The 16,398-nt window shown below is 45.0% G+C and overlaps 1 protein-coding gene across 2 annotated transcripts in view; it reads left to right on the top strand.

Moving 5' to 3' along the window:
* Positions 1 to 7,178, top strand: part of BRF1 (BRF1 general transcription factor IIIB subunit) — an 870,857-nt gene extending 863,679 nt beyond the window's left edge. For both annotated transcript variants that reach the window (XM_069207335.1, XM_069207334.1), the window contains exon 18: positions 4,353 to 7,178. In XM_069207335.1, the coding sequence (XP_069063436.1) occupies positions 4,353 to 4,390 (38 nt within the window). In that variant the 3' untranslated portion in view covers positions 4,391 to 7,178. The remainder of the gene's footprint in view (positions 1 to 4,352) is intronic.
* The last annotated feature ends 9,220 nt before the right edge of the window (positions 7,179 to 16,398 follow it).

Below are 16,398 nucleotides of genomic sequence, written 5' to 3'. Positions count from 1 at the left end.
ACACACAAATGGCACAGCACATGAGGCAGGCAAATACAATTGTTGAAGCATTTACTGCCATGTAAATGAGTACAGAAGGTAGGTGATTAGTCAGGTATGTGGCATTGTCCCACTTGCAGCATGATGTTATCACTTCAATCCCTGGTTAGCTTCTCCTATTTTCAGCAGACATACAAAGTACTGAGGAACCACATTGCATTGCACACAAAACTATGACAAGACATGACTCCTGAATAAGGAAACGACCAAGAGACGGACACAAGAAGAAACATATATATTATCTTCACTCTGTTTGCTTTGCACACTTTTGCCCTCTGGGAATCAAACATTTAACCCCTGCTGCCACACAGATGAGGACACATTAGGCCTGTGAGCTACCTTAGCCCACATTCAAGCTAACTTCACTGAAATGCCAGGACCTCAAATTTCAAATATTTGTAATGTGAACGAAATGTGTGATGCAGTTATGTGAAATTCCCACTTGGTGTACTCTATTTCAATTGTCTAGGGTCTTTCCACCGTGGCCCTGTGTGCGAGGCATATTACAAACACCTTTTTAATGCTGTGCCAGCGACAAATCTGGACTCCTCATAGTGTCTATTTGTAGTCTTTCTTTGTTGTCTTATACAAAGTCACAATGACACATTTGGGTTACATAAGTACAGGCGGTGGCTGGTCCTGGTGGCCACAGTTTGTGAAACAACAGTTCTCCTGGTTAAAACATCTCCTGCCCAGGAAGTCTTTACTGTTACTGTCCAGGACTGACTTTGAGATGTAGTCCTTGAGGTGTGTACCCATATAAACAAACACACGTAAATTCCTATAGACAAGGGGAGGCATGGCGAAGCACTGAGAGGAGCACCAGTTAAAGCAGGAGTGAGAAAAGGGCTACTTGATAGAGTCCGAAAGATATTTTCTTGACATTGATTTTCTATGTACTTGGTAACCACGGCAATCAGAAATAATGCATATAGTTTACATCAAATGATGCATGGGAACCTAGTGGAGTGGTTACATGAACCCTGGGGTTGGAAGAGTGGAGAAAAGGTTAAACATTACTGTACTATGACAGACGATGCATGGATCATTATACACAGGAGTCCAGCGGGTGATGGGGAAGCGACCTGCGTCTGTCACAGCGACTGTGGGTGGGTATTTGAGGTGGGGCCTCTTCAAACTGGAATCAGTGGTATTCAAGAGCTGTTTTAGACAGCGTTTCCGGAAGTGGTATATGCAAGGTTGCAGCAGCTGTGAGGGGACTGTCAAAGCCATAACAGCAGCGAATTCTGAAAGGAGAAAGTGATGGAATTTGCTCCACTTTCATACCCTATGATACGCTGCCCCTCTCACGGTGGTACCCTTTTGTTAGCTTCTTTGCGCTACAGGGTTAGGAGAATGGCTGCCTCCACTAAGCGAACTCTATTTGAAGAGGCCCAATTTACATCCAAAGGCTAGATGTTTTTGCTATCAAGCTTGAGGCCCTGAAGTGCTTGGGCCTGTAGTCACAACTCCTTTTCCACCATTTTGAAGAGAACACCTTTCACCATCTTTTTGCCTAGAACTAACCTATGTGCTTGGTTTGTGATCCTCTGAAAGTTATCAAGAGTACGTGCTATCGTCTAGTGTTAAGCTCTACTCAGAGTCATTTGGTTAATGCACTCACTGCAGAGGACTTGACAGAACGAGAATGTCACAGATTACAATCCTGACATAGCTTTTTCACCTCTTCATCTCTGCAAGGTTGATGTAAATGAATTATAGCGATTTTATTAAGAAGGGCGACTGCTTTGCAGCACCATGAAATGGCACAACCTGTATGACCAAGCGATATATATTAAAAAAGGAGTTATTGCCAGACTGCCCTAACACACACCACACAAAGAAACTGCGGGGAGAGGCATTAGGGCCAGAGCTGCTGACTTTGGAGCTGGGAACCACAGTTTGAGTCTTGGCGCCGGCTCAGCATCCTGTGATTCTGGACAAATCACTTAACCTCCCCTTGCTACCAAAATTGAACGTGTTCTTGTGTAATGTAACCGGTGCTCATGTAAAGCACGCTAATACCTTTGTATTGAGTTTGTGCTATATAAAACTGCAAAGAAAAAATAAAGCGCTCCAATACCTTACTGTCGAGTTCACGCTAAATAAAACTGCAAAAAAATAAAGACCCGCAGACATCGCAAAGAAACAGCAAAATGCACAAGAACAAGTAGGAAAAAACATACCGCCATGAGCGCGGAGAAGTGAGGCAAAAGAAAAAACAGTGTGCCACACTAAGATACATGCCCGATCATGCAATAATCCATTTAACAGCGCCAGTCTCCAAGGCAGTAACAAAACAGCCTCACAGCGGGACAAACATAGAGCATTTACCAAATACATCAAAGGATTTTTCAAAGGCAGGCCGAGGAACAAATGAAAGTAATGGGTGTGGTTTAAGCCCACAGAATAGATTACATGTATAGAAGAGCAGCACTTGCACTCTGCTATGCTTGACCTAAAAAAGTGTGTTCCGTTTGGGAAACAGATGCAGACAGTGTTCCTGCTGTTCTTTGCAAACTTGCAGCCCGCATTTTGAAATCAGTCACAGAGCCCCCTCCTGCAGTTTGTCTTATTAATATTCATTATGCAGGTTGATTTGCAGGTCCTCTGAGTGGACAATTTGCATTGAGACCTACCTGTACAAAGGTTGGATCGCGAATTGCATTAGTTGTGCAAATTGCATAGTCCAGGGTGGCGGTTGGGAACAGTATATGTGGCCCTTAGTTCTTTCTAACAGAGATGAATCATGCTTTTATGAATCTTTATGATATCATTGGTGTGCACCATACTTATTGATTGGCATTAGCAGTAAACACTCTGTATCTAATAATACAATTATAAGTGTTATTTTCCCTTTTCTTCCTCTGTGGTGGAAGCTATCTTACATCAGACGTATCTCTTTCTGGAATGTGCATTAAACAGACTGTAAACCAGTTACTTGCCGTTCTCACTGGCCTCTTTGCTGGAAAAAGTCCGAAGAGTGTAAATACAATTATGACAATTTTATTAAAACATTATTACATTTTCGTTTTGCTGTGTCTTTTGTAAATCAATCAGAATTGGTTTATTTTTCTTCCATTGGGTCCTTTGACTTTTGTCATTTTTCCATGGGCTGATATATTTCAGTATTGACTGACATTCTGAAATGGTGGCCAGGGTTACAGATGGTAAAAGAACTTTAGAAATTAGGATAAGCATGTTGTTATTCCCTCAAATAATGGAGGGCGTTAGTAGGAGGGCCTTTGTTTTACAGTAAGTCATTTGGGCAGACCTTGATCCTCAGCGTGCGGTGGTAATTCTGGAGGTAAAATCTGTGAATGCTGATGTTCTTTTGCAGTATGCTCTAAATGAGCACAATAGTAGGAGTTTAGTCATTCGCTATGATTAGATGGTGTAATATATTTTTTTTCTTTATAGTGGGTACTTATAGTGGATGCTTTTTAGAATATTTAAATATCTTATTTAGCTGTGTATCCATATCTCCGAACGAATAGAACTTTACTGCGTTCATGCCAACGGGAACTAAAAATGAGTTCTGCTACTTATGCATTACTGAAATTGGATAGCTAATGTATGTTTATGGCGACTATGGTTTAATATTTTTAGTGCGCATTTTTACGAACTGTAGGTTTGTCTGACACGCTACGCTTATTATGAACATGATTAATAGTGATTAATTCTATTTTACATTTCTAAGTGGCATCCACTTTGAAATGCATTCAAAGATGGGGGGAGGATTACTCAGAAAGGAAGTTAGTTGTCTGAAGTGAAAACCAAGGGTACCCAAAGAATGTTCTGATTAAGTTAACTTGGGATCCATTCCCAGAAGGAAATATTTGTAATGTATTTACAAATGGCTTTCACTCGACCTAGAACCTTGCTTTTTAGTATTTTACAGTAAGGCAGATGACTTCTGTTTTTATTGTGCATTTGTATACCTATTTGAACTGCAGTGTGTTCCAATCTGCCAGTTGTATAAATCTCTGCAAGGAAAGGTGTGTTTTCTAAATCTAAGTATGTTGGGTTTGATTTGTATATCTTTGGCCAGTTACTGTGACCTCATTTTAGTAGATGGTAGCCCAGAAACCTAAAAAAAAAAAAAAAAAAAACTAACACACAGACATATATGGATAGATAGATCGATGTATACTAACATAGTTATGCATTATAGTTATATAGAGAACGCTATATAAAAGAATGTTTGCCTTTGCTGATGTTTGATGATGGCTAGAACTCCTTTGTGTACTTAATTACTTAAACATTTCTAAATGAAGTATTTTGTACTTATATGTTTTTCATTTGCATTTCAGAGTATGGCTGTGATATAGATGACGACGAGGGATTTTGATACCATACCTTCCTAGAACTTTAGGAATGCCGTGTTTTCAGACTGATGGAATTAACGATATAAATGTATAAAGGCAAGCTGGTCTGTGATCAGCAAATCTACATAGACAATGTTATTTTTTTTTTAACATAGGTCAGTTTGCTGACCTGTAATGCTGATGTCAATATTGGATGTGTAGAACTTTAATTTTTTTGGAATCATGTTTCGATAAAGCAATTACAAAAAATACTTCTGTAAGACTAAAGACTTGTATATATTTTCATTTTTATTGGCTTCTTGTCCTATGGCTGTTTGAACGTCTCGATTTCCGTTGAGAGAAAATACAAGAACTTGAATCTGAATGTAAAATTAAAACCATGAAAGAAGCACTAGATACGCTTGTTAGTTTAAGACGAAAGTAAATGTGTAATTTATACTCTTAGATGAACGTTCTTTTATACAGTTTTTGTGTATAAGTTTCTCTGTCTTATTTAATAAACAGATCCTCAAGGCATTTTATAAGGATTATTCAGAGGTAGCCACACTTAGAGTTGTGGTGGTATATTTGGGTAGCACACGTGTTGCAGATGGAGAAATTGTTACTATGTAATACAAATCTATTTTAACTAGCTTGCTAATGAGGTACCTGTTTAGTGATACTGGTGTCTCAGGGGATGCAAATGCCTATCCCTTCCAGCAGGCAATTCCACTGTTCTTACCAAGCTCAGTGGAGTGAATTTGCACTTAAGAAACAACCGTTTTTGCCCTGCTTTTAGGGTGACTTTGTATAGTCCAAAGAAGAATAGGAGAGAATATTAAAATAAGGGACAAACGCTTGCCTACTGCACATGTTGCAGTCTTGGAGTTAACAATCCATTTACATCTGCCCCAGATACCAGTGGATTCTAATTGACAGTTAGCCAGTTTGCATATTTAAGATCACAACTGTAGTGGCAGGCATAGTGTAGAAACTGTAAGTAAATACGGTGATGAGATCTTAATTTTCCTGAATTTTCTTGACAAACGTTGTGTAACGCTTCTGATACCAATATACTTTGGGGCATTCGATCTACAGAAAACAAACGTATATGCCATTTCCTGCTTCAGTATCAGAAATGAAATAAAACACACGACCAAATGACACATTGTCAATTGTACTACCTATTTGTGTTTGGCATTGTCCATTGTTGTTTGTGTTCACTGGTCATTGAGGCAAGAGACCAGTGTCCGTTAACTATGTTGCTCCACAATATCTTTTAACTTTCCGATTGTATTTTAGTAAAATATTTTGATTTCAACTATGGCAAAATTAATATGCCTAAACCGACAATACAAAAAAAAACAAGTTTGATCACTATACGATAGAACAGTTAAATGCTGATGAAAGGGATCTTGGTAATTAATGGCATCGTTGTTAGGTGCTTAGCCAAAAGAGTATCGAGTATTTACCGCACTTTTTTTCTGCAATTAATGCAACATGTGAACAGTGGTCAGTTCTGGATAAAATATAAGAGCGGTAGTCGACGTCTAACATGTTGAAGCGGTGACAGGGCCTATCATTGATGACACGAATGCAGGTTTTGATTTTTTTTTTAAGTAGTAGTCATTCGAATCTTAAAAGAGCAGCCTCCCAGTGCACCAGGAAACTAGAGACAACATGGCGAACCCAACCCTTCAATGGGGTAGTGGCATGCATGCTTCCTACACTGTTCCGGGTGAAGGGAAAAGGTACCACAACACTCCGTTTACAATGGCTTCAACTTCATAATCACCGTGTCGCTGTCTACTCTCGACCTCATTCACTTCACCAAATGGTTTAATTTCATCCATAAGTCAACGGTTGCGACCATCCACCACTGAGTGGTCTCTAATGTTAAAGGCAGGCCTGTCGGGTATTTGCCTTCATGACTCTTATGAGCATCAGAATTACCACACGAGGTTGCAATTCTTTTCACATAACAGGCAAATTGAGTAAACCTGTCGTGTGCTTATGAGTCATAATACCTTCCTAACCTATGTTATCTTAATGAAAAATGAGAACTACACGGTTTAAGAGCCATTGTTCCTAAAGATAGCCTAGTTTTGCTATTATGCCTTGAAAAAACTCAGGCACTACAGCACATCAGTGATGAGTGATACCAGGCTGATCTAGTATGTCGTGTGTTTGTATTTTAAATATTTATATTTTGATTGGTGAATTTCGTAAACGTAGCCTGCTTATCTTTGAGCTGCAGTTTTGTCTGATACTCATAGGAATGCACATTACCAATCTCTTTGATTCATTTCTTCAAATGGAAATATAGAAGTGCTGGTACTCACTCTCTCACAGTACCTATTTGCTGCTGAGAAGTGCCGTACTCTCCAGTTAAACGTATTGCACCTCTGCTGAGAAGTGCAGGTACACGCCCCTTCAAATTAAAGAAGTGAAAGTACTGAGCTCAGCCCCTAACAGTACTTGCCCATTTAAAGCACTGCTTTGATTTCAGAATTGTGTTTTTTTTCATTTTCGTACTGGCTTCATGCATTCGTATATGTCAAATCGAGAATGTTCCTTGCAAATAATTGATATAAGCATGGGTATATTCTTTAGCCGTCTGTCGTACAACCATGTTCATATTATTTAATATGTTGAAAGGATGTAAATACAAATTTCAGTGGTGACTTCCTGTGTTAGTATGTCAGTAGAAGAATGTTCCTTCCAAATAATTGATGTAACTGGTGGTATATTCTTTATCCGCCTGTTGTACAACCATGTTCATATTTGTATTCAATATGTTGCCTTGGATGTAAATAAACATTTCAATAGCGACTTACTGGTTAATTTTTGCAGCATGCTTAATTTTGTGAGTGATTGGCTTTCTAGACTAAATTAGGTGTGGATCATATACCCCAGCCATAGTTTGGTTCCAGAGAAGTAGAAGTTGCTTCCCAGCAGGTATTTGTTCCCCTTCCGTTCTAGTTCTTTGCATGTTTGTTAAGCCCTACTCAAGGAGTCGATCTTGAGCACTGGAGAATAGGAATGATGATGCCTTTGGCTGTGTTACATAAAGTGCTCTGGGGGGACAGTATGCATTTCTGCCTACAACTTGCACCTCCAGGGCAGTTTGGTATTGTGATGGATACTTCTATCTGCAGCTTCTTCACCTTTTGAATATTCTAGGCGTCGGACTGAATCTAGAAACTTTTCAATATCTCTCTGCGCCAGTAGTGGCTCCATCTCAGCACTGGAAACAATGACACCATGACATTACTGGAGCCATATAACATTCCAACTGGCACCCTGACATCAGTTCACGCAGTTCCAGGGCTTGCTCGCCTCTGATTCTCTCACAATTGTTTTAGAGTTTTCACAAAATTAAGTTTTTAAACCCTGTAGAGACTGACCCAGTTCCACAAAAGTAACTGGCCCCTGTGATTCCTCTGGACTGATGCTGGACCCTGGGCCTTCGACACCATCACTTCTCTTACCCAGGCCGCAACCTTGTCAGCTCTACCCAAAGTTTCCTTTTCCAGGAACAGACCCTGTGTTTTTTCTTAATACTATGTTGGACACCTTTCACAGTGCAATGGTCCCCCCTGGAGCGACTATGGGCCTAAGTGCTTGCCTTTTGGAGTGCTGCCAGTGAGATTCACCCTGGGTCTCCTTTGCCCCTTTTCTGCTCTTGCTTTCTATTTTGATGAGCCCAGCTCCGGTGACAACTTTGGCTCCAGTGACAAAGCAGATGCCATCATCCATAGTGATTCAGGCAGGTTCCTATTAGTCTCCAACATCTCCAGACCAACCTTCCATGGCACTGGTCCCAACTCCAACACTGGCTCCAGCCCCTTTCTCATCAATGGAGCTCCAGAGCCCTGTCTACAGATCTAAAAAAAGAGGCACAAATAGTGTCACAAAAGACAAGATTATGCTTTGGCAATTCTGATCCTCCGGAGAACCCACAACAGAACAATGGTGATGGACAGTTTGCTACCATGGACCCGATTTTCTGACCCTAAGAAATGTTCGTGGTTGTCAGAACCCCCTTTAGAGGTCCACAGAGCAAGAAGTAGCTCCTGGGCCTAACCATGGTGGTTGAGGCATTTTACTCCTGATGACTTGGGACTCGACTGCTTATGGAATCTGAGTAACTAGGCCAAGCACTACCCCTTCAGCACTTGACTATTAGTGGTCGGGCAGGTTGAGCAGTTGAAGGCTTTTCAGGGCTTGAGGGGGGGTAGGGGGGGAACATGAGAGTTGAACGGTGTACACAGACTCACAACTCAAAAACATGTTTATCACCCCAATAAATCACTGTCCAGCCAGATACCTGCTTTCCTGAAAAAATAAAAAAATACTATTTACATGCAAACACAAAGTGACATCGGCACACAACTAATAATACACCGTCTTCATACAGTTGGCAGTCTAGTGCTGTCTGTGTAAGTCCCGGAATCCCACCTCCCTTGTCTAAGGACTCCGGTTATTCCCCATTCATGTGAGGCAATATTCAGGGCAGGCCCCACTAGCAAGTAGAAGCCTTAAAAGTTCCAGGTTGTCTTCTTAAGTCAAAGTATCTTCACTGTGGAGCATTAAGTCATTTCAAGTTCTTCCAGTGGCCCAGCAATCAGTCTTATTAGCTTTCCCTGGAGCTGGGGTTCAGCAGACTCGGGCACACATCAACAGCCTGGCGATAAGCAACAGTTTGGATTCTGTGGGCAAGGGGGCAGGCATCCACAGCGTTCCTCTTATTGTGCAGTAAGTCTTCCTGAGTCCAGCAACAGGTCTCGGGTGCTTCTGGGTTCGGTTTGGGTGATTAAATTGATGCTCTGCTTCCAGCTTCCAATGGTAGTAACCCACTACATTTCATGGTCACATGCTGAACCAGCCCTTTCTCTTAACCTCTACCTTTCTATATAGGTGGAGGGGTCGCGAACAGGGCATACAGGGTTGACAGGTCTTCTGGGTCAAAACACTGTGCAGGGTGACAGCCCACGTCTTGTCACAGCAGGTTACCAGGGCAATGTCCCATAATCTTCTCTGAGGCCCATGCCTGGTATATTGGGGTCACAAACAGCAGCTCTTGGCTGCTCTGCCCGATCAGTGCAAGGGCCCTCAGTCTTCAGCACGGCCCCTACCTGACATATGGGTGTCACGAACAGTAGAACTCGGACGCGCAACAATCAACATGAACTTTGATTTCACCTTTTGTTTCAGGGATCCACTCACCAGGATCCCCACTGTAACTCGCTCCCTCTAGGCATGCTTCTGCTCCTCCTCTAAGGGTCCTCTGGTCTCATCCGACAGGCAGGTTCCGGGGTAATTGGTCTTAATTCTCCTGGGTGTTGTCCACTCATCCGACAGGGAGACAACCAGACCTTAGTCCCCAGTCCTGGTCACACAATAGCCAGAAGTCGTGCTCAGCTTCTCTATGCTAATGTACAACTCCTGTTTGACAATTTTGGGAGGCTCTAGCTCGCCTTTTGTTAATCCATTTCCATGCACAGAAATAACTTAGTGTGATAGTCTTTAAGGTTCGTGGGGGGATTGTTCTCTTTGATGTGCCCACTCCTCTATGCTGCCTTTTTCCAGGAAGCAGGCTGTTACAGCAAGAGCAACTCAAACCTTGATAGCCCCACAACACAAGCCATGTATGTTCCTATCAGAAGGCCCTCAGCCCTATTGTTTTATTTCCTTATCAGTTCCAGGTCCTTCCTGAGATGTGCCCTAGCCCCATTCTCAGGAATGCCGTCAATCCTCAGATCTGTCTCGAATGGCTCCTCCACTGTCACGTCTTTCTGAAGAATCTGGGCTTCCAATATGGAGCTCACAGATCTCCATGTATGGTACTACACAGAGCACACATACATTATAGCACGCACACACAACCACATGCACGTTGCAGAGCACTACATACTAACATGATGCAGGCCTAGGTTACCTAGATATGCAGCAGCTAAACTTTACACGAGTGGGTGGGAAGGCCTCACACCAGTCACACAACTAAAAAGCCTGTTCACTCCTCTGATCACTGTTACCAAAGCGGTATGCTGCCCCCACTGTGCTTGTGATACTTATCCTTAGGTATGGGCAGTAGCCCTTTACACAACCAGGGTAATGTTTTTTTTCCACTACCTCCCGCTCAATACCGCGCGATACGAGACAAGCCTAGGTAACGGTACACACACAGGGTCTGTGTTCTCCCATGACAAAAAATTGATACAGAGGATCCAGATGTTCCCACAGCTGGAACACTCATGCCAGGGGTGGACGTCCATCACCATGCAGGGGACTTTCTCATCCCAACAGTGGTTTAAATACCTCCCCTGAATGGGAATTTGTTTCGCCCCATAGTCTTCTGGAGGGCACATCTTACCACACAATTGTATCTATGGCTGCTGAGGTGTTAGGGTTGTCTTTACTTTCTGTGGACTTAAATATAATTGAGGTCTTACACCCCACGTGGCAAGTATCAGAGCACCCTGCTTCCCTTTAACAGTACAATCACATAGTCATTTACGTAGCATTGGGAAAATAAATCTGCTTCTCCATTAACTGATAGTAGTGTAACAAACAGGGCAAGCCCAATAACTCTAGGAAGCTGGGCTGTTATGCAGTTTCAAACCAGAATGGTTCACTCAGAGGAAGAGGGGAGAAACTAAATAATGAAATGCAAGGTACATCCCTTTTGAGAGACAAGCAGTGCTTAATTTGAGCCAGTGGGTTCATGTGCGGGCACTTATTTTTCCACCTCAAGCATTTTCTGTGAGCAAAAGATACCTATGGGAAAGACGGAGTAAGTGAAAAATAAAAAAGCGTCCCAAAGGGAGAAAGCAGAAAGCTGCAGGAGTGAGCTGAAGGGGCAGGGAGTGGCTGTAAACAGATTAAAGAGGCCCGAGATGGCTTCAGGATTATGCTGCTTCAGTATTCTGTGCTTACACATTTAACTGCAGCAGTTGCGTGTTTCACAAGGGAGCTTTGGGCACCGGCACGTTTTTATTTACAAATTAAGCACTGGACACAAGAGAATAAATCATTAATTGTTTGTCAGATTGGAAAACGCAATATAATAAAGATAAGCCAACACCAAAAAATAAACTGAGAATACCATCTTGCAGATTTGAATATATTCACCAAGTATAAAATACTGTAAATATGCAGTGCTACAAGTGAATTGTGCTGTGCATGGTGAATTATATAAAGAATTGAAGTTTGTTCACAAACACTTATAGGCCACTGATATCTTCGTACAAAGATCATCTGTTTAAAACATACAGTAACTGAGATAATTGTCATTATTCATTTAAACTATCCATATTGCAGAAAAATATGTTGACGTTTCGGCTCCAAGAAGTATGACCATGGCCATCATCTGGATGAACGGTAAAAACAAATAACACATCCAAATTGTTGTTAAAGGTCCAAGTCAAATGAAGGAGCCACTTATGCATGCAATCAGTACTTCAGCAACAGGTTAGCCAGGGAAGCCAGGAATGACACCCTCTTCCTGAGTGATCCATTCTTGTTTTACATTGTTAACTATGTAAGAGCCAGGAGATGCAGACCAGCCTCAAATGACCCGACTTTTTTTTTTTATCAACCAGTCGATCACTGGAGAGCCTGTTGGTACAGGGATCCTGCTCTTCAAAACTACCTCTCCCCACCCCCACTCCCAAGTGCATTTTTAAAAATTGCATAGGTGAGAAGCCAATTTGCAAAAAAGTGTTTTTTGTCTGGAAACATTTCTTTAAAATCATTAAATGCTACATGCCTAGTGGTCCTCTACTGCCATGCCCAGTGGGACATGGTGCAAATGGTGATCCCGAACCTTCCAGATCATGGATCCACAGGGACATTTTACAGAGCTAGCGGGGATGAACAAGCTGCATCCAGACAGGTCATCCAATCAAGATCAGTAGAGTGATTCCATAGTTCATGCTATGGGAATATCAGCGGCGCTTAGGCGTATCACCTGGTTCAGAAATTCAGATTTTCCATTAATGTCCATGCTACCCTAAGGAGCCTACTGTTTGATGGCTCCTAATGATTCAGGAACACGCAGACCCACCCCTTGAGAGGATTAAGGACAGCAAGGCCACTGATAGGTACTTAGGCCTCCAGACCGAGAAGTGCGTATACAGGCAGTTCTATGAGTTTTGAGGGTTCTCTAGAGGCTTTTCTTTTCTCTGCAGATAACAAGACCAGAAACTTCTGATGGATACAACTACCTGTGGATTCCTCACCTAATGAATCCTCCCATGGCGCCAGCATTCGACGGAAATCTTCTTACTAGTCTCTGCACGTCGACGAGGACGTCACTCTAGCCCACGCGACGCCGTCTGACGTCATACAGGCAATAAGAGGTCCTCGACGACGTGCGGACGTCAGTTCCCTTTTTTCCGTGCATTCGAAACGGTTATCTTCGAGGGAGCAACTGTTACTTTTGTGGTTACAGTGTATTTTTGCTGCGTAGTCTTTCGCTGTGGTAATAATGTCGCAGAGAAAGTCTGGATTCAAGCCTTGTCGTGAGTGTGGAGGCAAGATGTCGGTGACGGATCCTCATTCCGATTGCCTTTGGTGTTTGAGCTCCGACCACGACGTCTCGACTTGTGATTCATGCCAGCACATGAATCGAAAGGCCCTCAAGGAACGTGAGGCGAAGCTGTTTATGGCGAAATCGAAGGAGAAGCATCACAAGAAGTCTTCTTCTTCAAGACATCGGCGTCATCGAGACTCCCGGCGCCGTAGAGAATCTCGGCGTCATTCGAAGGAGACTCGTTCCAGGTCTTCGGATCGGCGCCGAAGGACATGGGAGATCAGTCCCACGGTTACGCCGCATCCTTCGACGCCGTTGCCCTCTCCGGCGTCTCCAACTTCACCTGGACAGGCGTCGGTGATTGAGGTATTGGAGCCTCAGGTGTTTTCTCCGGCGTTACAGACGTCGAGGCCGGCGTCGGGGTCGCCTCCGAGACAGGCACCCCAGTATCCGGCTTTTCCCACCCCTGGAGCCGATAGTTCCGCATTCTTGAATGCGATGTATGCCATCTTCCAACAGATGGCTCCAGGGGGTGCTCCGGCTGGGCCTTTGGCCTTTTCATTGGGTGATCCTGCGCCTCTTCGGCCGGCACCCTTTATGCCCTTTCTCCCTTTTGGGAACGTGGGCTCGGCGCCAGGGTCGGCGCCGGTGGCCGCTCCGGTGGCTTCAGAGGGATTGGCCCCGGGGATTTCCATCCCGTCGACGACGGGATTTCGGCCTGTGACTCCGGTGGGTCCATCTGCTTCGACTGCTCTTTCGTCGGCGCCGAAGTTACCTGTGGCGCCGGACGCGGCGTCAGTGGCTTCTGAAGATCGGCGCCGATCTTCGACTTCGGCGGAGGCATTGTCGACTCCGCGTATTGAACAACGGCTTCATTCGAGGAGACGTGCTCTCCGTGTATTAGAGGAGCAGGAGTACCAACGAGCCCTGGAGGAAGGAGAGCTAGAGGACTCGGGTGATGGGCTGCGTGGTCTGGAGTCGGCCAGTGGGCTGGACACTTCCCCTGAGTGGGATCTTTCGTCCCCGGGAGAATACACTGAGGAGGCTGCTTCCTTTCATGCAGTGGTACGGAAGGCAGCTAGTTTTTTGGACCTGCCTTTGCCGGTGGTGGAGGCTAAACAAAACCTTCTAACAGAGGTGCTACATCCGGCCTCAGCTGCGGCGGAGCCTCTTTTGCCATTTAATGACGCTCTGCTGGATCCGGTGTTAGAGGTGTGGAAGAGGCCGGCATCTTCCCCAGCAGTTCACAGAGCCGTGGCCAGGAGGTATCGGGCGGCTCCGACTGACCCTGGTTTTCTGTCTAGGCACCCTACGCCGGAGAGCTTGGTGGTGCAGGCCTCCTGTTCATCCAAGTCAGCGCCTGGTTCTTTCCCGACGGTGCCTGGGGACAGAGATTCAAAGAAACTAGAGGCGCAGTCCAAGAAGATTTTTTCGTCCTGCAGTCTGGCGTTGAAGGCCACCAACGCAACCTGTATCCTGGGGAGGTATATTCATGCTCTGATGGATGACATTTCCTCATCATTTACAGAGCTTCCCCAGGGTCTTTTGGATGTTGTTTCAAATGCCCAGGCTGCTGCGACCCAGATTATCCAGACGGGACTGGATACGACCGACTCGGTAGCCAGAGCAATGGGCACAACTGTAGTGGCAAGGAGACAGGCCTGGCTCCGTAACTCGGGCTTTTCTGCGGATGTACAGTCCACATTGTTGGATCTCCCGTTTGATGGGGACAAACTGTTTGGAGCCAAGGCTGATTCGGCCTTGGAACGTTTTAAGGAGAGCAGGGCCACGGCTAAGTCGTTAGGGCTCCAAGCTCCTTCTTCCACGGACTCTTCCAGATTTTTCAGGAGGTTTCGTGGATTTGGGCGTGGCTCTTCCTCCTCTTCCTTTCGGGGAAGATATCAGCAACCTGCCTCTTCCCATCCCTTTAGATCTTTTAGGGGGAGAGGTAGGGTCTGCACCAGAGGAGCCTTTCAGCAGCACTCTGCCTCTTCCTCATCCTCTGGCGGGGTGCAGCAGGGGAAGCAGCCTTAGGCTTCCACCATTTCCCACTCACTCCTCTCCTGTAGGGGGAAGATTACAGCATTTTCTCACCAAATGGAAGACTGTTACAACGGACACTTGGGTTCTCAGTATTGTGGGAAAAGGCTACACCCTTCCCTTTCGGGAGTTCCCGCCCCTCATCCCGCCCCGCCCTTCTTATTGTTCAGAAGAACACCTCCTGTTGCTAGAACAGGAGGTACAAGCCCTCCTTTCAAAGGGCGCGGTGGAGTTGGTCCCAGAGCAGGAAAGGGGTCGAGGATGTTACTCAAGGTATTTCCTGATTCCCAAGAAGGATGGTCGTTTGAGACCAATCCTGGACCTGAGGATCTTGAATTGGTTCCTCAAGCAGGAAAAGTTCAAGATGCTGACCCTAGCACAGGTGCTTTTGGCGTTGAACAAGGAAGACTGGATGGTGTCTGTCGACTTGCAGGATGCTTACTTTCATATCCCGATACTCAAGTCACACAGGAAGTATCTCCGGTTTGTGGTGGGATCGCAGCACTATCAGTTTGCGGTCCTTCCATTTGGTCTTACTTCAGCACCTCGAGTCTTCACGAAGGTGATGTCGGTGGTTGCGGCAGAACTCAGAAGGAAGGGGATAGCAGTATTCCCTTACTTGGACGACTGGTTGATCAAAGCCAAGTCCCCGGAGCTTGTGTCGCATTATCTGCAGTCAACAACCCAGTTGTTGTTCGACCTGGGTTTTTCGGTGAACGAGCCCAAATCTCACCTAGAGCCCTCTCAGCGCCTCCTGTTCATAGGGGCAGTACTGGATACAACATTGGGTCGGGCCTTTCCTCCGCCTCAGCGGATTCAAGATATTCAGGATTTGGTTCCAATGTTTCGAAATGGAGCGGTAGTTCCAGTCCTCAAGGTCCTTCGTCTGCTCGGTCTGTTTGCCTCCTGCATTCTGTTGGTCACGCATGCTCGCTGGCACATGAGGGCTCTTCAGTGGTGCCTCCGAAGGCAGTGGTCTCAACACAAAGGGGATCTAGAGGGTACTGTCAAGATCTCCAGAGATGCTGCTGTGGATTTGAAGTGGTGGATTGAAAGCAACAATCTTTCACAAGGAAAGCCGTTCCAGCAGTCGCCACCAGTGGCCACAGTCATAACGGATGCTTCCACTCTAGGGTGGGGAGCTCATCTGGGGGATCTGGAGATCAAAGGTCTTTGGTCTCCAGAGGAACAGATGTTTCACATCAATCTGTTAGAGTTACGGGCTGTACGTCTGGCTCTCAAGGCCTTCCTCCCTTCCCTTCGTGGTCAGTCGGTACAGGTCCTAACGGACAATACTACCACGATGTGGTACATAAACAAGCAGGGAGGAGTGGGGTCGTACCTTCTCTGCAGAGAAGCTCTTCGACTATGGTCCTGGGCAAAGGACCATCAGATTTGCTTGATAGCAAACCATCTGGCCGGAGTCTTGAACGTGCGTGCGGACAGTCTCAGTCGCCAATTCTCGGCAGACCACGA

Source organism: Pleurodeles waltl, chromosome 9 (genome assembly GCF_031143425.1).
Source record: "Pleurodeles waltl isolate 20211129_DDA chromosome 9, aPleWal1.hap1.20221129, whole genome shotgun sequence".
Taxonomy (NCBI): Eukaryota; Metazoa; Chordata; class Amphibia; order Caudata; family Salamandridae; genus Pleurodeles; species Pleurodeles waltl.
Note: the sequence above shows the minus strand (reverse complement) of the source record. Positions and strands in the feature narration are given on the sequence as shown.